A 24,998-nucleotide genomic window follows, 5' to 3' on the forward strand; every position below is an offset into this window, starting at 1 on the left:
TCTATGGGATAAAGCCAAACCCATGCAAAAGAGGCCCAAGTCCAGGAATTTTGCACTTAATGCATTTTAAATGTCAACCATAGTCAATATTGTAACGATCCGGCCGGACCGTCACTTTAGTGGGGTAGCGAAAGCCAACTGCTCATGAAGAGGTTCTAATGGAGCAGTGTTTTTCAACCAGTGTGCCGCGGCACACTAGTGTGCCGTGGGAGATGGTCAAGTGTGCCGTGAGAAATTGCCCTCATTAACTGATCTAAAAGCAATTACCATCTCCAGGAAATCAGCTCTTTGTTCATCCAAACAGGCCCTGATAAAACACTGAGAAGTTAAGAATATGAAATATAAAATTATTTTCTTTGTGTTTATATGATTCTATTAAAGACATTTTGATAAGAATAACGGGATACCGCGATTTAGCTGCAGCTATAACTGTGTAAGGAAAAGTCCCGCCCCTTTAACTGTCTCCACCAATCATTCTTGAAGGCTTAATCACATGTCATCAGTCTGACCAATCAGAAGTGGTTAAAGTATTCACTTCCTTGTTTCGATTTAGCGCAAAAAAGTCTCTCTGTTCTAACAAAAATACCAGCTAAAGCTCGTCTTTAGCGGTGTAGCTTTCCACAGAATCTGGTGTCAGACTGGAACAAGTGAACAAAACAATGAAGCTCAAAGACGCTGGTCTTTCTGCGGTCGGCGGATTACGGGCACTACATCTCCCATGATGCAGTAAAGTGACTGTCTTAGCGCACAATGAGTCTCTCCTCTTAACGTCTTAAAACAACGAACACACATCAAACAGTTTTTGAATCTTTTGACTTAATTTTTAATACATCTTTTAGAAAAAACAGCTGCAGCTTCCAGGGTTTTCTGCAACAATTATCACAAAAATGCATGTGAGATTGCAGAGCGGCTGCAGATCAATACAGACAAAGCTTTTTCTTTTTTTTTATTTATCTATTTTTTTGGATGCTGGTGTGCCGCGGGGTTTTTGTCAAGGTTAAAGTGTGCCGTGGCTCAAAAAAGGTTGAATAACACTGTAATGGAGAGCTGTCCGTGCCCCATACACGGCACGACCCCGGACAGTCTCAGGTTGGAAGAAACGTAGAGAGAGGCAATATTAGCTTTTAAGCAACAAGCCTGTTTATTCCAACACACCATACAGCCCAAACAGCATGGAGGGTCACTTCAGCTTCCAGCCCTCTGACTCAAGGTTTCACCCTAAAGCTCCCCACTTCCCATGAGCCTTTGGGGCTGAAGGCAGCGCTAACCCCCGGGTCGCTACAATATATTACAACGGACTTGGGACTTTTTTGTACATAATCAGATAGCTTTTACCTTGAAGACCATAGAACATAGAATATCTCTATTCTGAAAAATTGTGGACTTGGGCCCCTTTTGAACTAACTGATTCAATTGTCTTTAACCTCAGTCTCCCTCTTTTCTGGAAGTTGCCATGTTAAGTCTTCTGCAGAAAATGGCAGGAAGTGAGAGTGACTTTCCAACGAGATTCTTGTCACAAAAATAATGTTGGAAAAAGAGCTCAAAAAGACTGACGCTGATGGCAATGTAGAGTTTGTAGACCTCTCCACTGTTTTGAAATATCTACATTGGTATAAGAATGCCTTTCCCCAGCTCCATTGTATGTATCATCTGCATCAGGTGAAAGCTCTTTCTCCACATTGTCTCCAGTTCTTACGCCCTTCAGCTGCACCGTGCTACATGAAAGAAAGAAAATGTAGTTATTTTATATACGCATTTTACTTTAACATGTAAAAACATCTTATTTGGTTTCACTAATTATGATAATAAACTTTCATCTCAATTTTATTTAATAAATATCCTGATTTAACAAACCAAGTATTGTAAATTTAGCAATAAAGCTCCCAATTCTTTTGATTTATGAGCCCATATAAAGGTTTTCCTTACATTTCATTTCCCCGAGTACAAACATAAGAGCAAATAAACCTAGTTATTTTGCTCAGCTTTATAATTTCATATAAATTTATTTTTGTGTATGTATCCCCCCGGTGTTTACTGTAAACAATTAATGTACAGTTTAATGTTCTTTGTTTTTTTTTGTGTGTTTTTTTTTTAACTGTATGTCACCTGTGCTCTGAATAAAAAAACACGAAAACAGGGCTGATTAAATTTTGAATGTTTCCATTTAATTGCAGTTAATACACACTTGTATTTTTATAGATTGGGTGTCTTTCTTTTTTACAATTCTGAAGGAGAATGAACAAACCTTTTCTCAGGCGGATTGTGTAGCCACCCCAAAAGGGTCCTTACCCACGTGAGTCAGAGGCAACACGTTGGTGGCGCACAGAAGAAGCCAGCGTTTTGTGTTGTTGCCTGTAGCACACTGTTCAGCAGACGTTTCTCCGCGTTGTTCTTCTCTACGAACATGGGGAGAAGGAGCAGACAGAGGCAGAGGAACCCCAACCCCAACCCTGGCAGGGAAAACGCGGTGAGAGACGCTCCCGCCATGGACGGAGCGGGTCCCGCTGGTGGTGTGCAGGCCAGAATCACAGCTACAGGAAGGAGCCAGCCCGGTGGTGGTTCCTGCTGGTTTACTGGCACATTCAGAAGTTAAATCGATGTTGGAAGATGCTACCTGCTGGCGAACAGCTTTTAAAGTCCCGTTTGGACGGTCTACAAGTCTGGAGTCTGTCAATACAGCCATTAACATACAGGTGGAAGCAAAAGCTGGTCCTAACTGTGACATGTCTTCTGTTCTTCAGGGATGGGGAGCTGGCTACGCTGACATTGTGAAAGAGAACAAGCTGTTCGAACAGTACTATAAGGAACAAGGGCTGGTCCCTGAAGGAGAGTTTGAGCAGTTCATGGAGGCCATGAGGGAACCGCTGCCAGCCACCATACGGATCACTGGGTATAAGAGGTGAGCTGCAGGACAGAACTCTGGTCGGTGGGGGTAAAATGTCTTTGCTTGTCTCATTTTAGCAGTTGTTTTTGTTTACAGCAACCTACAAACTCCTTATTGTGTGTGTGTGTCTGTCTGTCTTTGTGTGTGTGTGTGTGTAGTGGTGGTGTGGGGGGGGGGGGGGGGGACATCTTGCTCATAGATACAATTATTGTCAAGTTTGACATTTTGGAACAGAAAAAGAAATGAGATGAACACTTCTCTACACCTACAAAAAGAGCAGGGTTTGGAACAGTGGAGCAGCTCTACACCCTTTAAAAGGTTCTGCGGTTTTCATTGGAGTTATCTCATCCAGTTCATGTGTTTTGTGGATTTAGAGAAAGTGTTCGACCGCGTCCCTGTGGTGTCCTGTGGAGGGTGCTCTGAGAGTAAGGGGACCGGGGAGCCTTACAAAGGCCTGTTGGGTCTCTGTATGACCGGAGGAAGATCTTGTAGTAAGTCCATATTTAATTGGAAACACGACACTCAACAGTTCAACTTTGGTCTTAGGATATGCGTTCTGCAGATCAAGATACTTTTGTTCAGACTGAGGAGACCCATCAGCAGTTTTCATTTAGGATTTTACCGATTCTGTCTCCTCTTACTTGAGCAGTAAGCCAGACCTGTTCCTGGTGCGTATTGGAAAGGGCAGGGCACTCCATTTCCAGCCAGGGGCCCGGGGGGGGGGGGGGGGGGGTCTGGTGTGGGGACCACAGGACTTCCTCTCTACTCTTTGCAGATGATGTTGTACTGTTGGTTTCATCAAGCCAAAACCTCCAGCATGCATTGGGGCGGTTTGCGGCCGAGTGTGAAGCGGCTGGGATAAGGGTCAGGGTCAGCACAGCTAAATCTGATGCCATGGTTCTTGACCGGAGAAAGGTAGTTTGTCATCTCTGGGTGGGTGGAGTGTCCCTGTCCCTGATGGGGGAGTTTAAATATCTATTGGTTTTGTTAACCAGTGAGGGAAGATCCAAGTGTGAGATCGAAAGGTGGATTGGAGCAGCGTCCACTGTTGTGCGGTCGCTGAACCGGTCCTTTTTGGTGGCGATAGCTAGGCCAGAAAGCAAAGCTCTCAATTTACCGTTCAATCTTCGTTCCAATACTCACCGATTGTCATGAGCTCTGGGTCATGACCAAAAGAACGAGGTCCGAATACAAGCTACTGAAATGAGTTTCCTTCATATGGTTGCTGGGCGCTCCCTTAGAGATAGGGGGAGGAGCTCAAACACCAGCAGAGAAATCGAAGTAGAACCGCTCCTCCACATCCAGAGGAGCCAGTTGAGATGGCTCGGGTTTCTGGTCCGGATGCCTCCTGGACGCCTCCCTGGGGAGATGTTCTAGGCACAGGCCCCAAGGAAGATCCAGGTATCTCAGTTGGCCTGGGAACATCTCTGGGTCCCCCCAGAGGAGCTGGAGGAAGTGGCAGAGGAGAGGGAAGTCTGGGCATCTTTGCTTAGACTGCTGCCTCCGTGATCCGGTCCCAGATAAGCGGAGAAAGATGGATGGATGGAGATTGACCATTTGCTAGGTTAAGGGACCAATTTAAAAATGTATAATTCCCGGAAGAAGATTAAGGGTTAAGTTAAAACGAAAAATTCTCAAACAAACAACAGATAAGTCAGAAGAAAATACTTTTTTACATGACTGCTATCTGCCAGGCTCCAGATTTATGGAGCTTTCAGTGTCTTTCTTTATTCAAAATAACCAGTAACCTGTTTTTCTTGCTCTTTTCCTTGTCTCTGGCACGGTGCAGTCATGCTAAGGAGATCCTTCACTGTTTGAAGGATAAATACTTCAAGGATCTCCAGGAGCTGGACATTGATGGCCAGAAGATTGAAGCTCCTCGGCCTCTCAGCTGGTATGAAATCACCCGATGATTTCTTTAAAACATCATTTGAAGCTTCAGCTGAGGTTTTCCTTTCTTGTTCAGGTATCCTGATGAGCTAGCCTGGCACACCAACATGAGCAGGAAGATCATCAGGAAGTCTCCTCTGCTGGAGAAGTTTCATCAGTTTCTTGTTAGCGAGACAGAGTCTGTGAGTTAGCCAAACACACGAAAAATCGAAAACTCATCTTTTCCAGGTTCAGGTCAGCTTCTTCCTAACAGTAGATTGGTTTAGGTTGAAACTTCTGGCCTGTTGCTGTAAACGGGTTCAAAAGAAAATTTCTATTACTTTAATTAGTATACTAACGTAAAAGTAAAACATTTAGTTTTACATGAAATCAAAGCACCATCACAGATTTAGCTCACAGTTACTCAGGCCCTGTCTCATAATGGAACCAAAGATGAGCCAAAAGCAAACATTTATTTGTTTCATGTTATGGTTGTGAAGTGCTCAGAAATATTGATGGTATTTTGTTCTGACATATCCAATCCTATTCTAGATGACATACAACACAAATGCACTACTTTTGGTTTCAAACAAACAAAGTTACAATTCTATTTCACCTTTGACCTATTTTTCTTGAGCGACATCGTTTTAAAAGCACTTTAAGTTAATGCCAAAATATGTAAAAAAAAAAAAAAAAAAAAGCTATCTGACCTGCTGTTTGTGAATTCAATAACATTTCAAATATATATTAGAAATGTTTTGTATTTCTTTGTATTAGATTTTGCATTATCAGGGCTCCAGACTAACTTTTTTCACTGGGAGCACTGTGGCCCCTAAATGAAAATTTTAGGGGCACAACCAGAAAATTTAGGGGCGCATACCGTAAATCAACATGCTAACCAAATCTACTAATTTCCACTGTATTACTAATAATACAGTGATGCAACAAGGTAAACTGATAGCACCATCGCTGTCATGACAGTACAAATAGTAAAACAAATACCATACATTCAGAATGAAAAAAAAAAGTGCTTAGTAAGAGAAAAGCTCCAAAATAGATTGAAATTTATGTTGGTGACACCAAATGAGTGCAGCCAAGATGCACAATAAGCGTGTTTGAGATCACCCAGGTGGACGAAACGCTGAGCAGATCACCTGGTGTGTGACATATATTTTTGCTCCAACATCACCTGTCAATCATCACAAAAATATCACAAGAAAGGGGCGGAGCAAGGCCCCAACCTACGTGAACACAGCTGGAAATTTAGTAATGTGCCGACTGAAAGCTGCCCTGATGACTACAAAACAATGCATTATGGGACATGTGTCCTGATGGTTTTTGTAGTTAAGTGAGAAATTGAAATAATTTAAAATACCAATTGATTAAAAAAGGCTACATACATTACAAAACATTAAAATCAATATAAAATATATAATAACACAGATCATACTGAGGGGGAGAGGCATATTAAAACTAAATTGAATGTTAAGGACAACTCCAACTTCCTGTTCTCACTCAGTCTCGCTGCAGATCCCAACCCCCAACCCCCCCCCCCCCCCCCCCCCCCGCGGCCTGGTCTCGCTAACGATACACGTCTATCGTTGAATTTTCCACACGTGTTTTCAGTGCGTTTAAGACTAAATCTTGTTGTTGCTCGCACGTGTATAATGTTCAAGCTCCGTTAGCTGTCACGCATGTAGGTGTGTCTCTTCAGCTGACCATCTCTCCCGCGGGAGCGGTGTGCTGCAGTGACAGCCGTGCCGCCGCGCGCCAAACCGTCACCATAACTATAACCCGGCTCCGTGCGGCCCAGAGAAAAGTTCAGCACGGACTGCATGTATTTAGAAAATTACGATCGAATAGATACATTCTAAAAATGAAAGTAAGGAACTCCTTAATGTGGTCCGGGGAGGGGGCTGTCAGGTGTCCTGCCTTAAATGTTCTCCTGCTTTCAAGCCCGGTCAATGTCACGCCCCCAAGAGTCATTTACCCCACTGTGATTGGTCGCTTTGTCAGCTCCGCGCACGACAATGAAAAGGTGTACACCAGCCGCAGGTCGGAAGAACGAATCAATAGATCGCTTGCTTATAGCTCAGACGCACACACATATCAGGTTGTGATGATATTTGTCTCTGTTTCCTTCCCACAGATGTTTACGCGCGCTCAATTATCTCTCGGCCCCTCCCCCTCCACGCATTTTAGCCACTTACAGTGGCTTTCCTTATTCTTCTCACATGCAGTGGCCGCCTCACACACAGGCGTCACGCGAGTGTGTGCTCGCGTTTGATGAGTATGTGCGCGAGTGTGTGTGTCTGCCTGCGTGCGTGTGCGCTGGCGTCTCATAGATTAGTTCATTGTTCATTGACGTGCCCCTTCCATGTTTAATGTGTAAAAAAATAGAAAGGGTGGGGGAGGCAAATTTACTGGTAGCACATGTGCGACCATTTGGTCTGGGGCCCTGATTCTAGTTGGTCATGGCACAGGTATTCAACAGAGAAAATTTTGAATTGGCCCTTCTTGTCATAAACGTTGCTGAGGCCTGAAAAAGAACAACACACTGGTTGTGTCATGACTTCATCAGGAGATCAGCATTGATCTTTTCATGGAATTTTTACCTTTGTGAAAATGTCATGAAAGGTTCCTGTTGGCCTTTGCAGGGAAACATCAGTCGTCAGGAGGCGGTCAGCATGATCCCCCCTCTGCTCCTGAAGATCCAGCCCCATCACAAGGTCGGCACAGGTTCTCATCGATGATTAGGATGCTGACAGATCTTTGTTTTTATAAATATAATGGCACCCGGTTTGTGCTTTTGTGCAGATTCTGGACATGTGTGCAGCTCCGGGCTCAAAGACGGCCCAGCTGATTGAGATGCTTCACGCTGACATGGATGTACCATTTCCAGGTCAGCATGCAAAAACTGTATCCCCGTGTCTTTTTTTATTTTAAACCATGATCCGTTGTGATCTAAACCTGTGCTCCATAGAGGGCTTTGTAATCGCCAATGACGTGGACAACAAGCGCTGCTACCTGCTGGTGCACCAGGCCAAGCGCCTGAACAGCCCCTGCATCATGGTGGTCAACCACGATGCCTCCTGCATCCCTGCTCTTCAGGTTGACTCAGACTCCAAGAAGGACGTCCTCCTCTACGACCGTGTCCTGTGTGACGTCCCCTGCAGGTCAGCAGCTTCTCCTCGTGGGTGTTAGCTAAAGCTGAAGGCATGGATCATCATCATCAGCACATATATCGTTCTGAATCCACAGAGATCCCAAATAGTTGGGTGTTCCCCCGACACATGTTTTGAAATGTCAGGAAAGAAGAGGCCAAACATGATAACAGCTTTTTCTCAGATTAACACCTTCAAAGGTCTTTCTGTTCTGTTTTGCTGTAAGTTTGTTGCTTTAAAGAAGTTTTGAATTTCTCATTTTAGGCTGAGTGATGCAAAAGAGATTGATTTAAAACCAGTTCCATTAAAAGGTGTCTTTGTGATCACAGCTGCAGCTGTCTCCTCTTTCAAGCATTGTTGGAAAGAGAGGCTCTGAAAGATGAAGCAGCCTTGTTTGACTTGTTTGTGGAGGTTCTCTCCTGAAGCTGTTGGGCGTTTGAACTGAAAGTGTTCCAGTCTCCTTCAGTCGTTCTGGCTTAAACTGTGTTCTTCAGACAAAGTGTTGTCAGCTGTTGTCTCAGGCTAGATGCACATTTAGTCCGTGGTGTTCACATTGGGGAAACAGGGAGGGTCTTCTTCTTTTTTTCCACTGTTGATTAGCGTATGTCAGTTGAAAGGGGCTTGGCGCAAAATGTTGATGCAATGCAAATCTTGTGATTTGGGCATAATACAAAAACAGTTCGGTTCATTGCTAGTCTTCTTGCCATGGCAGATATGGATTAACACTAGGGATGGGTATCGTTAAGGTTTGAACGGTATTTTAATTGATCCGGTATTTTAACGATACTCTTATTGATACTTTTTGAGGACGAAAAATAAATGAATGAATAAAAATGTAAGAACATGAGGTGTTCTTTTTCCTCATTATGCAACAACATTGTTTTTTTAACAAAACATTTTACTTCATACTTGATAATGTTAGAAAACAAACCTGGAATGCAAGTGGATGTGTTAGAGCAGGGCTCGGCAACCTAAACCTCTCAAAGAGCCATTTGAATCAGTTTCCAACTGAGATGAAAGCACAGGGAGCCGCAACAGTAGATGTGTTAGAAAAAATGTTTTTGCCGATATATCGCGATAGTTTATTTGGCAATAATTGTATTGATTCAAAATGCTGTCAGGATATTAATTTAATTATTTAATTTAATTATTTGTATTCTTTATTAGCGTGATGTTTCCTTTGATCTTTTGTCCATTTTCCACAACCTTGAATAGACCTTTCTGTCTGTCAAACACTCAGAGTTAAGATGAATGAGATGATGGAAACAAATTCACTTTGATTCAATTCAATTCAATTTTATTTGTATAGCCCAAAATCACAACAACAGTTGTCTCGATGGGCTTCGAAGTAAAACATGAAATCAAAAGGATCACGAATACAAAGAGTTCAATAGAAAAATACTAAAATGAACTAACAAACTGACTAAGCTATACTGGCATCCCTGCCCTTAGACCCCCCTTCGCGGTAAGGAAAAACTCCCAAAAAAACGGATTCCGGAAAAAACGAAGAAACCTCAGGGGTGCCCACATGAAGGAGGGATCCTCCCCCAGGACGGACAGGTGATTTACCAGAAATCTTAGAGAAGAATTAACTTATCTAAATCTACAACTACATATATAAAAGTCCAGCAGTCGAGCTTCATCCAGCCGTGGTTGTGGGGACAGACAACGGCGCGAGTCGAGCCGGAGACAGGATCCACAGCCAGGTGTAGGAGCAGGAGCAGAGGCGAGGTACTCGGTCAGGTACAGAGCAGAGACGAGCCAGAGATGAGCCAGAGACAGGATCCACAGCCAGGTGTAGGAGCAGGAGCAAAGGCGAGGTAAACGGTCAGGAACTGGAGCACGGATGAGCCAACTGGGGTCTGGAAGCACTCCCACTCCCCAGGAGGGGAGAGGAAAAGAGGGACAATACATGAATCGCACTGCACCAAACAGAGGCATGGAGAACTAAATGATGAATTATGATCAAGAATGGAGAAGAGGAAGGGTAGAAGTAAAAAAAGGAAAGAGGACAGAACCCCAGTGCACCATAGTTACCCCAGCTTCAACTTCTAGCAGCCTTTTAAAAGAAATAGTTATTATTAAGTTTAATTTAAACAAATTAACATTAAGTTAAATAATCTCTGAATACTAACTAGTCTGACAATAAGCCTGTCCAAAGAGGAATGTTTTCAGTCTAGCTTTGAATGTAGAAACTGAGTCTGCCTCTCTTACATGAGCTGGGAGTTTATTCCATAAGACAGGGGCTTGGTGGCTAAACGCTCTACCTCCAACCGTACTTTTACTAATTCTAGGAACCACAAGCAGTCCTGCATTTTGCGAGCGAAGTGTTCTCATTGGATGGTAAGGGACTATGAGGTCCTTAATATAGGACGGGGCCATTCCATGTAAGGCCTTATAGGTTAACAGGAGGATCTTGAACTTGATTCTAGAATCAACTGGGAGCCAATGGAGCGAAACTAACACAGGAGTGATGTGATCTCTTCTGCTAGTTCCAGCTAACAATCTAGCTGCTGCGTTCTGAACAAACTGGAGACTTCTTAAGGAACTCTTAGGACATGCTGCTAACAAGGAGTTACAGTAATCCAGCCTCGACGTAACAAATGCATGGATGAGTTTTTCAGCATCACTCTTAGAAAGTATATTTCTGATCTTAGCAATATTCCGCAGGTGAAAAAAGGCAGTTCTACACGCCTGAGATATGTGAGCCTTAAATGATAAATCCTGGTCAAATAAAACCCCAAGGTTTCTAACTGTGGAATTGGGGGCTATACTTATGCCATCCAGGGAGACTATCTGATCAGACAGAGTATCTCTGAGGTTTTTAGGACCAAGTATAATGACCTCAGTTTTTTCTGGGTTCAAGAGGAGGTAATTAATTGTCATCCAGGTCTTGATGTCACTGATGCAGGCGTTCAGTTTCTCTATCTGGTCATTCTGGTCAGGCTTCATGGATAAATACAACTGCGTATCGTCGGCATAACAATGAAAATTAATGCTGTGTTTCCTGATTATGTTTCCTAGGGGTAGCATATAAAGCGTAAACAGGATCGGTCCCAAGACTGAGCCCTGTGGGACTCCATAGTTGACTCGAGTGCACTGAGAGGAATGGCCATTTACATTAATGAACTGATACCTATCGGACAGATAGGATTTAAACCACTGGAGAGCAGATCCTCTGATCCCTATGTCCTGCTCTAGTCTATGGAGTAAAATACCGTGGTCGATAGTGTCCCGGCTGTTGGGAGGGCGCTGGGGTGCTAGCTAAGTTAGCCCTGGTAGCGCGGCCCGCGCTACGAGTAACGACCTGGCTAGCCGGCTTAGCTTCCACTGTGCGGAGCCGCGCTTCTAACTGCTCCAGCCTGGCCTCCAAGTCTAACACAAGATTACACTTAACACACCTACCGCTATCTTCACTAAAGGAGGCAGGATCATCACTAAACATATGGCACATGGGGCAGGAGAGAGGAGGAGAGGCGGAAGGAGTGGTGGCCATGCTAGGTTTTAAGCTAAGGCTAGCGGTGTTTAGGTAAAGAGAAGTGGTCTATTTAGCAAAATGAGAAAGTGAACAGCAAGCGGTTTAACAGTGGTGAATTCGCTAATAAAAGGTACTAGATGTGAATATTAACCCAGATAACCCTTAGAGTAAGCAATAGTAGTAAGGCTAATGCCAAACAAGAAAAAAGGCTTGCCATAGACAGCAGTCACACACGACTAGCACTGGGAATGGCTCACCCGGAAAATTTGATGCAGACTCCTGTGTATTTATGTATTTTCTTTAAATCCAGTAAACCCAATAAATTGTTTTCATTTAATGGATGACAACTATTTTTTATTAGAAAGCAGCTGTTTGTCTGGAATCATAAGTGGAGAGTCTAAGCCCCGCCCCCACCTGTTCGTTGTGCAAACCCCCTCCAGCGTGTTTTACACAGACGGCGCAACATGTGGTCATCGTAGCAGCAAGCTGACAGGGTAGTCGGGGGACCATAACACAAATTTAATTAATTTTACGCGGAAATGGGTGGTCTTGGTCTATGGGGATACAAGGACTTTTTTTTTTTTGGGCGCTCACGTGTCCCCACGAGATCGACACTGACTGTCTTTTTAGAAAAACTTTCCATCACTTTGATAAGAATGTGCTACAATTTTGAAGCAACTTTAGTCGTAATGTCACAACGGGCCCAAGAGCAGTGTGCACAAGCTCAGGTACAAGAAAAGAGAAAGGAAGATGGCACATTGCTGTGTTACCCTTGACTTTAATCATACACATCATCAATCCAACCAATCAGATGTGGTCTGGCCTTTTAGATTGATATCCTCACTTCCATTTGCCAACATGGCTCATAAAGTCTCTAGTTGTTTTTAGCGGCGTAGTTTCCTGCAAGATCCAGTTTCTGACTTTGCAAAAAGTGCATAAAATAATGAAGCTCATAGACGTGAGACTGTTCGAAAGAGTTGACTACATTTCCCTTGATTCATTGTGTTAATATGACATGTCATAGAGCACAACAAATGCTAACATCTAACAGAGTTTTCAAACCTTTTTGATAAAATCCTGGGTGAACAGTTTAGTTTGTCAAAGTTTGTGTTGGAGCACAGAGGAATCAACAGCCAGAGGTCTTTCCGACTCAAACAGCTGCTTTCCAATAATGTCTGGATTAAAAGACAGATTCAACTAGGACTTCAGGCAACTTTTACAAAAATGCATGGTGGTACAGTGGTTGGCGCCTGACAGCAAGAAGGCTTCTGGTTCAAGTCCCGGCTGAGGGACCTGAACCAGAACACCATTGGGGGACCTTTCTGTGTGGAGTTTGAATCTTCATGCGTGGCTTTTTTCCATGGACTCCGGCTTCCTCCCACCATCCCAAAACATGCTTCATAGGTTCATTGGTCACTCCTATTGTCCATAGGTGTGAATGTGAGAGTGAATGGGTGTGTGATTTGTGGCCCTACAATAGACTGGCGACCTGTCCAGGATGTCCCCTGCCTTCGCCCGGATAGTCTCTGGCAGCCCCATGACCCCGAAAGGGACAAGACGGATTAGAAGATGAATAAATAGATGAAAAATTTAAATATAAGTAATGACAAGTAATAACGACATTAAGTAGTGGCCCACAGACGCATTTAAACTAAATTGAAATGGTTCTTTTTACTCCCAAAACTAGTTTTGACTAGTTTTAGTTATGGGTGATTTTTTAGTATTTAACACATACAGAAGGCACACTGGATTTTAGGGAGCGGGCATGTTAAAATATATCTGTAAAACGTGCATGCTAGTGTGTGTTTAAAAAAAAAGGCAGCAGGAGCAAAACTGAGTTGGTTGGGATTTTTTATGTTTTCAGTCATCAATCAACATCCAAAAATCCATCAAAAAACAGGCTAAGAAATAAATGTTTGATATGCAAGGTGTTAAATTGAACTTGTAGAACCTTGTAGGAACCCTGCAAAGAGCAGAATTTTCCTTCATGTTCTGGGTTTGTGAGAAGAGGGATTCTCTGTGAGGAAGATGGATCTTCATTAAAGACTGGAACACTTCACAGACTGGAATAGATTTACAGGAGATGGAAACAATGATTCAAAAAAACATGAGGTTTCTCTTCATATCTTAAAAAACTTTATTAAACAAAACAAAGCCATGAAAGCACTTTTCAATCTCAAACGTGAGGTGCCAGAGCTTTGGTGTCCTCCGCTCATCAGGGGACATCAGGCAAATCAGACTGTTTCATGCAAATTTAAAATTAAAAGTTAAAAACAATGTCTTTTAAGACAACACAAGGGGATGCATTCAAAAATAAAGATGCTCCAGGTGAATCAGCCTATCAGAGAGCAGGATGGACCGAATGTGAATACAAAAAAAGAGACAAGTTCGTGAAGATGCATGAGACTCTTTCTGTTGGAGTTGGGTGGTAGATGTCGATTATCTGCCCTGCTGTGTGTTCTGCAGTGGTGATGGGACCATGAGGAAGAACATAGATGTGTGGAAGAAATGGACAACCAGCAACAGCCTGCACCTGCATGGGTGAGGGAGCGTCATGTGCTGGATACCTGTCTGATGAAACAACCAGGGGGCTGAAGTCTGAGTGTGTGTCCTTAAGGCTCCAGCTGCGGATCGCTGTGCGAGGTGTGGAGCAACTGGCAGTTGGAGGCCGGATGGTGTACTCTACATGCTCTCTGAACCCCATTGAGGATGAAGCCGTCATTGCTGCTCTGCTGGAGAAAAGTGAAGGTAAACTTCAGAGCCGGCAGATTCAGGCCTGCGTACATTCGAAAATAAACCGAACTTATGGAGAACTCTGACCCAAAGATTGTTAAATGTAAAAGATAATGAATTGTAAAAACAAGCACAGGGCTGACAGGTGTCATGTCCGTTGCCCCGCCCGCCTGACAGGTGTCATGTCATGTCCGTTGACCCGCCTGCCAGATGGGTGTCTTGTCCATTGACCCGCCCGCCTGCCTGACAGGTGTCATGTCCGTTGCCCTGCCCAACTGACGGATGTCCTGTCCGTTGACCCGCCCACCTGACAGGTCTCACGTCCGTTGACCCGCCCGCCTGATAGGTGTCTTGTCTGTTGACCCGCCCGCCTGACAGGTGTCATGTCCGTTGACCCGCCTGCCTGCCTAACAGGTGTCATGTCCATTGATCCGCCCGCCTGCCTGACAGGTGTCATGTCAATTGATCCGCTCGCCTGCCTGACAGGTGTCTTGTCCGTTGACCCACCCGCCTGCCTGACAGGTGTCATGTCCGTTGACCCCCCCCTCCGCCTGACAGATGTCCTGTCCATTGACCCGTCCACCTGACAGGTGTCTTGTCCGTTGACCCACCCGCCCACCTGACAGGTGTCACGTCCGTTGACCCCCCCCCCCCCCCCCCCCCGACAGATGTCCTGTCCGTTGACCCGTCCGCCTGACAGGTGTTTAGTCCGTTGACCCACCCGCCCACTAGACAGGTGTCATGTCCCTTGACCCGCCCACCTGACAGGTGTCACGTCCGTTGACCCCCCCCCCCCCCCGCGCCTGACAGATGTCCTGTCCGTTGACCTGTCCGCCTGACAGGTGTTTAGTCCGTTGACCCACCCACCTGACAGGTGTCTTGTCTGTTGACCCACCCGTCCACCTGACAGGTGTCATGTCCCTTGACCCGCCCACCTGACAGGTGTCATGTCCGTTGACCCGCCCGCCTGACAGGTGTCTTGTCTGTTGACCCGCCCACCTGACAGGTGTCATGTCTGTTGACCCGCCCACCTGACAGATGTCATGTCCATTGACCTGCCCGCCTGCCTGCCTGACAGGTGTCATGTCCGTTGACCCGCCCACCTGACAGGTGTTTAGTCCGTTGACCCGCCCACCTGACAGGTGTCATGTCTGTTGACCCGCCCGCCTGAGAGGTGTCTTGTCTGTTGACCCGCCCGCCTGACAGGTGTCTTGTCTGTTGACCCGCCCACCTGACAGATGTCATGTCCATTGACCCGCCCGCCTGCCTGCCTGACAGGTGTCATGTCCGTTGACCCGCCCACCTGACAGGTGTTTAGTCCGTTGACCCGCCCACCTGACAGGTGTCATGTCTGTTGACCCGCCCGCCTGAGAGGTGTCTTGTCTGTTGACCCGCCCGCCTGACAGGTGTCTTGTCTGTTGACCCGCCCACCTGACAGGTGTCATGTCCGTTGACCCACCCGCCTGCCTGACAGGTGTCTTGTCCATTGACCCACCTGCCTGCCTGACAGATGTCCTGTCCGTTGATCAGCCCACCTGATTTTTATGTGCTCTACATTTTAGTTTTGTGCTTTACATTTTATTATTTGATAAGAATTTCAAGTTTAGTGATTTTTACAAACTAGATTTATGTTTCTTTTAACTTCGCTTTCAGCATAACGTCTGTGACAATCTGTGGAGACGAGCAGTTAGTTGGACTCAAGACATTTAGCATTTGTTTTAGTGCTAATTGTTTGTTTTTGTTTTTTGGCTGGTTGTTTTTTTCAATAATTTATATAATACAAAAACAGTGAACAAAAAAATAAGTGTGTGTGCTGCTGTTATTTTATTTTTGGTAATTAGTATATTAATGCTTTCAGCGTGTTTTTAAAAGGAAATATAAACTTTGTAATCAAAACTGTTAGAAACTGACATTTGGGCCAATTAAACCAGACTGCACACCATAAATAAATGTTGTTTTTCATACAGTCATTCATTTACTCGCATTGAAAAATAAGTTTATATTGTCTCCCTTTTATACATTTTGTGTAACAAACAATTATGTCACACACTCCTTAAAATTCAAAATGGCATTATTAGTTATGAGGGAAAAGAACTTTACGTTACAAAATGAAATGAGAATATGGAGCCCTAGCGGATCACGACACTACGTAGCTATGTAGTTTGCCCAAGCGGTGATACCGTAGTGTGATGTCATCATTAGTCGCAGGACCCCAAAAAGTTATCGCCGGCCAAATAGTTTTGGTACCTAAAAAAACACAAACTCACCATTGGGATGAAACATCGTGGCAGGAAATGAGAACCCTTTTGAGTTTTACAGCATCCATCAAGATTGTTATTGTGAAGCCATTTCCTGTCACAGACTCAAAAAAATCTGACTTTTGTTGAGGTTGTGGAAAGCATTGACATGTCCATGGCCTCCTTTCAGGTGCGTTGGAGCTGGACGATGCCTCTGCAGACCTGCCAGGACTGAAGTACATGCCGGGAGTCGCTTCTTGGAAGGTACTGCAGGCAGAGGACTGCTATCATTAGGGTCAACAAAACCACAGATTGACACAATTTCTTCTCCAGCTCATGACCAAGGAGGGTCAGTGGTATAGCGACTGGTCCGAGGTTCCCAAAAGTCGTCACACACAGATCCGGCCCAGCATGTTTCCCCCCAAAGGTCCAGAGAAAGTGGCCAGCATGCACCTGGAGAGATGGTACAAACACACAAACCTGCCGCGCTTTACTGCTGTTTCAGGATTCCATCCTGGTGTTTGAAGTCAACATTACAGATTCACCACATGCACTATATACAACCCCCCCCCCCCCAAGCACCTGTACACGTGCATGTATGTATTTATGTACACATACATGTACAGATGCACAGGTACATGTGTGAATTTATGTATACACACAGACACAAGCAAGCTTATGCATGTGCACATACAAACGGGCAGCTACATACATGAACAGATGCGCTTGTCAACTCACACTTACCAGCATGGACACACGCTTGATCACAAAGACACAGATTGTTTAGGATGATGTCATTGTTTCGCTCCTGTTCTTCCCATGTATGCCAGCAGAGGGAGCGTTTTCCTCTCTAACTGGTGAAGAAGTTTCTGTTTGCTGGAGAGCTGACCTGCCTGTCCTTACAGTGTGTGTGTGTTTGTTTTGGTTTCATGTCAGTATGAGGATTCTTCCACATCATCAGAACACTGGAGGTTTCTTCGTGGCGGTTCTGGTGAAGAAAGCTCCGATGCCCTGGAACAAAAGACACCCCAAGGTGCTCTTCGGAGACGCTCCTCTGAGTCTGACTGAAAACCATTTGCTCATTTCTTCTGTTTTCATACCAGCTCAGGAAAGACTTCTCATCCAGCTCAGCAGCCATGACTGGGGGTTCTCCAGTCACTCCCTCCCCAGAAGACACTCCCCAACTCCTTTCAGAGGAGGCAGACGGAGGCGTCCCAGTGGAGACAGTAGATGGGGCAGCACAGCAGGAGGCGCTTCATGGTGCACCGAAGGAGGCTGGTGCTGGGGGAGACGGGGCGTGTGGGTGAGTCTTCTCTCTGTAGAGCCGTTCCATCACGGGAGATGCTCTGATGAAACACTCAGCATCTCGCAACCTTCTTCACTGACACAAGAAGGATCCTTGTGATGGTTTGATCTGTTATATTACCTGAGACGAGTCCTCTCGCTGCTTTCTCAGACCCCCACCCTCTAAAAAGCTGAAACTGTTTGGTTATAAAGAAGACCCCTTTGTGTTCCTGACTGAAGATGACCCTGTCTTCAGCGCCATCCAGTGAGTGTGTATGTGTCCAATGGCCACTGAGGGATTTTCTCATTTCTCAAAAGTTTTTGTTGTTTTTCCTTTTTAGATCTTTTTATGATCTGTCTCCTGACTTTCCAAAGCTCAATGTTCTGACAAGGACCCACGAGGGCAAGAAGAGACACCTGTACATGGTGTCTAAGGAGCTCCGCAACGTTCTGCTCAACAACAGTGAGCGCATAAAGGTGTGTTGATCTTAATGTGTGGGGGTGGAGTTGTGTGTGTTGTCCTGGGTGGGAACTGCAGCAGATGGTACCCCCCCCAGGTCCTGAGCCAGCATCACCTGCCCAGGTGTCCTCATTACTCTGCTGAACACAGGTGCCAAAAAACGTCTCTGGTTTTTATTTTATGAAAACTGCTCAAAGTTTTTCTTTGTCAGCTGATATAACGTACAGAAGTGAGGAGGCAGGAAAGCTTTACTAAACCTATTGTGACCATCAGCATCTATATCCCTTTCCTGTGCCACTGAAGTCCAGGCCAGTGTTGGCTTGGCAAATTGTCATGGTAACATGACAACGCACAGCGCCACGTAATAATAGTCCGCTCTTAGTTAAAAAAGCGTTCTAAACCGAACAAATAACAAGAACAAAGTACTAAAACGTGATTGAATGTTTCCCGGTAGGAGCATGATTCCCTGATAGTTGGAACACACCCTCTATTTCCCCCACTCCCACAGCATTTAGTGACTTGAGGTACTAAGGGTGGGCTTAGTCCACTCTGGGAGTCAATGAGGAGCTCAATGACTTCAGCTTGGGTGATAGCCAGCCTCACCCCAAAGTCCTCATCCTCTGCTTCCTCAAAAGAAGGCGTGTCAGTGGGATTGAGGAGATCCTCCAAGTATTATTTCCACTGTCTAACAAGGTCCCCAGTCGAAGTCAACAGCTCCCACCTGCACTGGAAAATGGTGCCTGTAGAGAATTGCTTTTCCCTTCAGAGGCGCCGGACGGTTTGCCAGAATTTCTTCAAGGCCAACCGACAGTCCTCCTCCATGGCCTCACTGAACTCCTCCCAGGACAGAGTTTTTGCCATGGAACATGGTAACATGTATAATGTGTGTCAGGGGTCTCAAACTTGCGGCCCGCGGGCCATTTGTGGTCCCCAAGACGATATTTTGAGGCCCCCGCCTTATATGAAAGTTTAATGTTGGTGCATCCCAGTAGTTTTTTTATGAATGACACTTTTCAGTGTCATGTGCTGAGCTGACGGACCAACCAATCACAGAGGGGATATGACTCTTGGGGGCGTGACAGTGGCCGGGCTTGAAGCAGGAAAACATTTAGAGCAGGAACCATGACTGCCCCCCCCCCGGCCCGACCACATTAAGGAGTTCCTTACTTTCCTTTTAAGAAAGTGTCTTTTTCGCATGTAATTTTCAAAATACATGCAGCCAGTGCTGAACTTTTTTCTGGGTCGCACGTTTGCGTTTTAAAGAGCAAACTTAAAAAATAAAAACATTTAACACAGATATATAATAGGGAGCACATATTTGTGCGAAAAGCTCTTCTTCACCTTAAACTTCAATAAGTCCAAGTACAGTCCAGACTTGAATCATCTTAAAGCCACACTGAGGGTCTCAGCTGGCGCCACCAAGTGTCCAGCATTAAGAACGGGGGTCGGCAACCCGCGGCTCAGGAGCCGCATGCGGCTCTTTAGCGCTACCCTAGTGGCTCCCTGGAGCATTTTCAAAAATGTTTGAAAATGTAAAAAGATGGGGGAGAGAAATATATTTTTAGTTTTAATATGGTTTCTGTAGGAGGAAAAACAAGACACAAACATTATTAACGTTTTCCAGTGCTGTAAGAATGCGTAGAATAAATATTGTAACGCTCAGCAGGTACGTCACTTGCAGCGGGAAATACTGTCAAAAGTTGAGCTGTCAATCAATTGGCTGCGCTGGAGGACTGTCCGTGTCCCATACACCGCACAACTCCGAACAGTCTCAGAGAGGAGGAGGCAGGAAGAGAAGCTGAGAGCATAATCTCCTTTCTGGCGTAACAATCCCATTTATTTTGAACATACACCACATTGAACATTGCACAGGGGTGATCAACCTCTCTCCCTTCCACACTCATGGTGCAACATAAAAAAACAACATAACAGGAAGAATGAACTAAAGTGGAACAACAAAACTGCCACATGAAAAGAAACGTTGGCAAACAGAAACGCTCATGCTGAGCCCTAATTAGATCAGGAGTTCGCATCCCACAATCCCCTGCTACTAACAGACCTAAAATGCACATGACCGCCACTGCAATATTAAATTTCAACATTTCTGTCAACGAAAATTTGCGTCATTGCCTGCGACAAACGTTTCTACCAGCAGGGCTTTATTTATTTTTTTAACTTTCAGCGGACCGCTAGGCAGGTGGCTGATGTAAATCAAACCACCGTCAGTTCCGTGCATTGCTTGATGAAGTTGAAAGCAAATATTCTGATCTCCTGGTACACTACAAAGTCAGATGGCTGTCCAGGGGTGACGCTTTGCGTCACTTTGTCGTCTGTTTCGAACACGTGAAAACATTCCTGAAAAGCAAAGACCTGCACTACCCGCAACTGGAAGATCCTGAGTGGCTGGAAAAGCTGCACTTTTTGGTGGATATGACTGTGACAAACACCTAAACGAGCTGAATGAAAGTCTGCAGGCGCCGCAAATGCTTGAAGCTGTTCTGTCATTCCAGCGCAGCTGACTGTCTTTGCCAGAAATGCACAGCGAAGAAGAGAAGAGGATGCTGCTGTGTTTTACCCGTGCACTGACCTGCTTGGCATTTGCACAGAAATCAAACTCAACTGTATTAATTTGATTTAATATACTTTACCTTTTCAAAAGGCTGCTGTTTTCTTTTTTATAAAGGCAGGCTGCGTTTTATTGCACTCTGTTTAGTTCCCAGTCACGCATGTTCAATTTTATTGTTTTTTGTTTGAATCCTCAAAATAAAAATGACATAAAAAATCGGATTTCTTTAAACATTTCTTTAATTTTATCAAAGCAATGAAACATAATTCATTGATATTGTAAATTTAGTTAAACTTGCACAACAGAGCAGTCACGTGACGCGTCGTTCTCCGCAGAATGCACTGCAGGGCAAATAAACATTTAATCGTTAATGCTCATTATGTATTTGTAGCAACTTAGTCATTTTGATAGTAGACTAATATAGCTAATATAGATACATTTTGCATGTGTTGCCTTCATTATGAGGCTTAAATAGGGCTTTTAATATTTTGCGGTTCCGGACATTTTTGTTTTTTGTTTTTTTCGTCCAATTTGGCTCTTTCAACATTTTGGGTTGCCGACCCCTGAGTAAGAAGAAGACAAGAGAAGCTGTATTCAGAAGAACCATTGATGGAGGTTACAAAACTGTAAAATTTGAGTCTTCTTTTGTGTTTAACAGTTATAATTTCACAGTATTAACTGAACTGTGTTAATAAGGACGGTTGAATCTGAAAACAGTGGATATAGAAGACTAAATAAACAGAAATGAATTACTGATTTATTTACTTATTGATTTTTTATTTACGTATTTGATTTTATTTCAGAGTTTTATAAGTACATTTTGTACAGAAAACGGTTAATAGAGTATAGTTAATAATATTGTACATGTTCCATACAAATTTACCACTAAAGAAAGGATGAACCCGAGAAAGTTACAGACCACTTGTTTACACAACGGTCCTTGTTTATTTTGTGTCATAAAACAGTAAAAAGATTTTAACATTTCTGATTCAAACTGGCATTGACTCTGACACAAGCTGCATGTGTGTGTGTGCGCACGCTGAAGTTCCGGGCCAGACTCAGCTAGACCCTGCCTTACCGTCTCAATGCTGTTTTGGGGTGTTGGCACAGAAATGAAGGTCTTTCTGTCTTTCCTGCTCAGGTCATCAACACTGGAGTGAAGGTGTGGTCTCGTAACAGCGATGGGGAGGAGTTTGGCTGCGCCTTCAGACTGGCTCAGGAGGTTTTTATCCAGTTCCAGAACCGTTGTTTGAAATGAGCCTCATTACAAAAACTTTGAAATGTCTACAACTGAACACAGATATAATACAGTCTATCCAATCATTAAACAGCTTAGGAAAAGGCGGCAGATGTCTGAGTCTGTTCTTAGAGAAGGTCCTTTGTTTACAGTAAAGATTGCAGCCCGCTCTCTCCCATCAGGGCATCTACACTCTTCAACCGTACGTTTGCTCCAGGATCATCCGAGTCGTGATGAATGACATCAAAGTGCTCCTGACCCAGGAAAACCCCTTCCTCAGCAAACTGGAGGAGGATGCTCATGCTCAGGCCAAGCAGATGGGTATGTGCAGAAAACCAAGACCACCGTCTGAAGGTCTGAGTGGAATATTGGTTATTGAAGAACTAAGAACTCCACAATCAGGGGCGTCTTTATGCTCCATCCAGGCTTGTTTTTGTTGCTACTGCTCAGAATGAAATGTCTACTTTCAGGCCCGCACAATAAATCGCTAATTTCTCGTCATTGCGCTATCAAGCTGTGCTATACACATAGCAAAAGTGCTGAAATTGCGATAAATGGTTACCTTAAATGTGCCAAAACAATCTTATGGAAGCTTGAAGTATTTAAGGAATCAAATAAATCTCTTTATGCATTTGACCAATAGGATGGAGCCCTATGTAGACGAGGGTCATTTAGAGTAGAATTTAAATTATGTTGACTCTTATTTAAATTAACTGTTGCAGTGAAATGGAAATTATGTATTCAGTTGTTTTGCTATCGCACATCGCAATATTGACCACTAATATCGCAAATCGCAAGCGTTCATATCATGTTCATATTTACTGTTAGGTATTGGAAATATATTTCTAGTTGATGGAACGTCATTATTTTGTTCAATGACAGGTAACCCAGGTAACTCTACCTTTTATTAAACAACCAATAGTTGAGATTGTTTACTGATCACCATGAGGTTACTCTGTGCTGCACACCTGTCTTTTGGTTTCACGGATTGACCGATGTCTTGTGGGTCAGACAGGTTAGCTGGAACCGGTTCTGAAGGTTTTCTGCATGTTCTTCACAGGAATGGGAAGCGTAGTCCTGAAGTTCATCCCAAACTCAGAGTAAGCTTCACCTCTATGTGGCGTAGGTTCTTTTATTGTATGGAGTGATGGTCTGATTGTGATTTCTCCCTTGACCCCATCACCATCAGTAACCCCACAGAGCCTCAGTGTCCCATCCAGCTGTGCGGCTGGAGGGGAAAGACGTCGATCCGAGCCTTTGTCCCTCGCAATGAGCGGCTTCACTACCTCCGGATGTTAGGAGTGGAGGTCTTCAGGGACAAGCAAGGCCTGGGGCAGAAAAAGGAGGAAGGGGGACCGCAAGAATGGAAGGGAGTAGAGGGGGAGAAGGAGAAAGAGGATGATGATGCAGCAGAGGTGGAAAAAGAGGTGGAGCCAGGGGACGGCAGTGAAGACGGATCTTCAGGAGCAAAGAATGGTAGCAGTTCAAGGAGGAACGTCAGCTAAGGAAGGTTGGAGTCCAAGACCTCATCCTCTGCTGGAGCTTTTAGTTTTTTATTATTTTTACTCACCTTTTTATTTTCTACTTCCTGTTTTAAGTTGAAGCTTTTTTCATCCATTGATGACTGAACAAATTCCCAGTAATTGTCTGATTTTCACAGCGATACTGAAAGGGTAAAAAGATTTATGTTGAATCTGTTCAGTTTTCCAACCTGAAAAGTGAGGAAGCTCAATAAGTATGTCTTGTTTATTATGGGATGTCACATCTGATGGCATTTCAGCTGCAGTTACCTGATAAAAATGTTCTAGATAAGATGTGTTGTGATTACATTTAGGCTCCACTGGACTGCACATTTATACAAGCAGATGGTGATTCTTAAGTGTGGACATTTGATATCTAAATGTTTTTATTTTCTGTTAAATGAAAATAATAGTAATGCAGATCTTAGAAGATCTGTTTGATGCTTATTGGCTTCAGAAAAGCCTGGCAGTATCTATGCATTTGTAATATTTGATGAAACTCCATGAATATGGTCATTTCTTTTTCTAAATCCTAGCAAAGTTCTCTAATTGGACTAATCTGGACATGTTAACAGTTTTAGACACGGAACAGTTTTCAGAAGACTCACCTCAACAATGGATATTTCCTTTGATTCATGCTGAATCAAAAAAACTTTCAGGTTATTCAAAACAAAACTATAAATGATTGGTGTTAAAATAGAATCATTGGTAATGAAACGGCAGATGGAGGTGCTGTTTTGATGCCACGTGTCTTTAGACTTTAATAAAAGATAAAACTAGACGTGTGGCTTCCTGCAGAAGTCGCCTCAGTTGTAGGTGTAGCTGAACAGGCGGTGGAAGCTTTTGTTGAGCTACTAGCCTAGAAAAATCCTGTTCAAATAAAATAGTTTGAACCTCTTTGTGTGCTGCTGTTTGGATTAAAACTTTCAAATTTCTCCTAACCTCGAAGTCTGAAATGTAACGTTTTTAATAATTGATACTTTATTGATCCCACGATGGGGACATTCTTCTCCCATTTTGGCCCATCTCCTGGGGGGAGCATTGAGCTGCAGACTGGCCGCGCTCGGGGGGGCGACAGCTGATTGATCCGCCAGCCCCTCGGTTGTTGGACGACCTGCTCTGCCGCCTGAGCTTCACTGGAAGGACATTTTGTTCGTCTCTTCTGCAGTTGTCAGTGCTGCATAGCTGCTTGAGATGGACGGACATCTCTTTCTTCTGTTTATTAACTGGATCTGCTGCCATGACAACAGCTGTCATGGTAACAAGGCTCTTGGCTCTCATGGTGACGGGAAGCCGGTGAAACCACATAACATCCAGCTTGGGATCGGAGGATTTCTAATTTATCAGGCGGTCTGGGAGCAGAAGATGGAGAGAGGCAATCAATCAAAGCTCCTGGGAAAGATTTTTCGGGGAGGAGAGACTCAGAATGAGAAACTTTCACAAGCGGATCAAAAGCTCTGTGCTTGTTTTGCCCACTTAAGCAGATTGCTTGAGACCCCTGAACTTGTGCGGAAGATGGATGCCACCTTGGAGCAAGTTTCTGCCCGGATTTGAGGGAAGACTGGG

The 24,998-nt window shown here is 44.3% G+C and overlaps 1 protein-coding gene across 2 annotated transcripts; it reads left to right on the plus strand.

Annotated features, from left to right (window-relative positions):
• Positions 1-2,267: 2,267 nt before the first annotated feature.
• On the plus strand, positions 2,268-24,329 carry nsun2 (NOP2/Sun RNA methyltransferase 2). 2 transcript variants are annotated; one of them, XM_004074438.5, is made up of 19 exons: positions 2,268-2,467; positions 2,742-2,899; positions 4,674-4,778; positions 4,851-4,956; positions 7,411-7,482; positions 7,571-7,655; positions 7,737-7,929; positions 13,862-13,936; positions 14,013-14,143; positions 16,556-16,629; positions 16,699-16,829; positions 17,302-17,398; positions 17,469-17,668; positions 17,822-17,914; positions 17,991-18,126; positions 21,817-21,897; positions 22,095-22,233; positions 22,973-23,012; positions 23,102-24,329. In XM_004074438.5, the coding sequence occupies exons 1-19, from the start codon at positions 2,405-2,407 to the stop codon at positions 23,415-23,417; spliced, it is 2,295 nt and encodes a 764-aa protein (XP_004074486.3). In that variant the 5' UTR covers positions 2,268-2,404; the 3' UTR covers positions 23,418-24,329. The 2 variants fall into 2 exon arrangements, with proteins under 2 accessions (XP_004074486.3, XP_078810647.1); XM_078954521.1 differs by lacking the exons at positions 2,268-2,467; positions 2,742-2,899 and adding an exon at positions 3,304-3,375.
• The last annotated feature ends 669 nt before the right edge of the window (positions 24,330-24,998 follow it).

This window comes from Oryzias latipes, chromosome 11, assembly GCF_053564925.1.
Source record: "Oryzias latipes strain Hd-rR chromosome 11, Olatipes_Hd-rR_3.1".
In the NCBI taxonomy this organism is placed as follows: Eukaryota; Metazoa; Chordata; class Actinopteri; order Beloniformes; family Adrianichthyidae; genus Oryzias; species Oryzias latipes.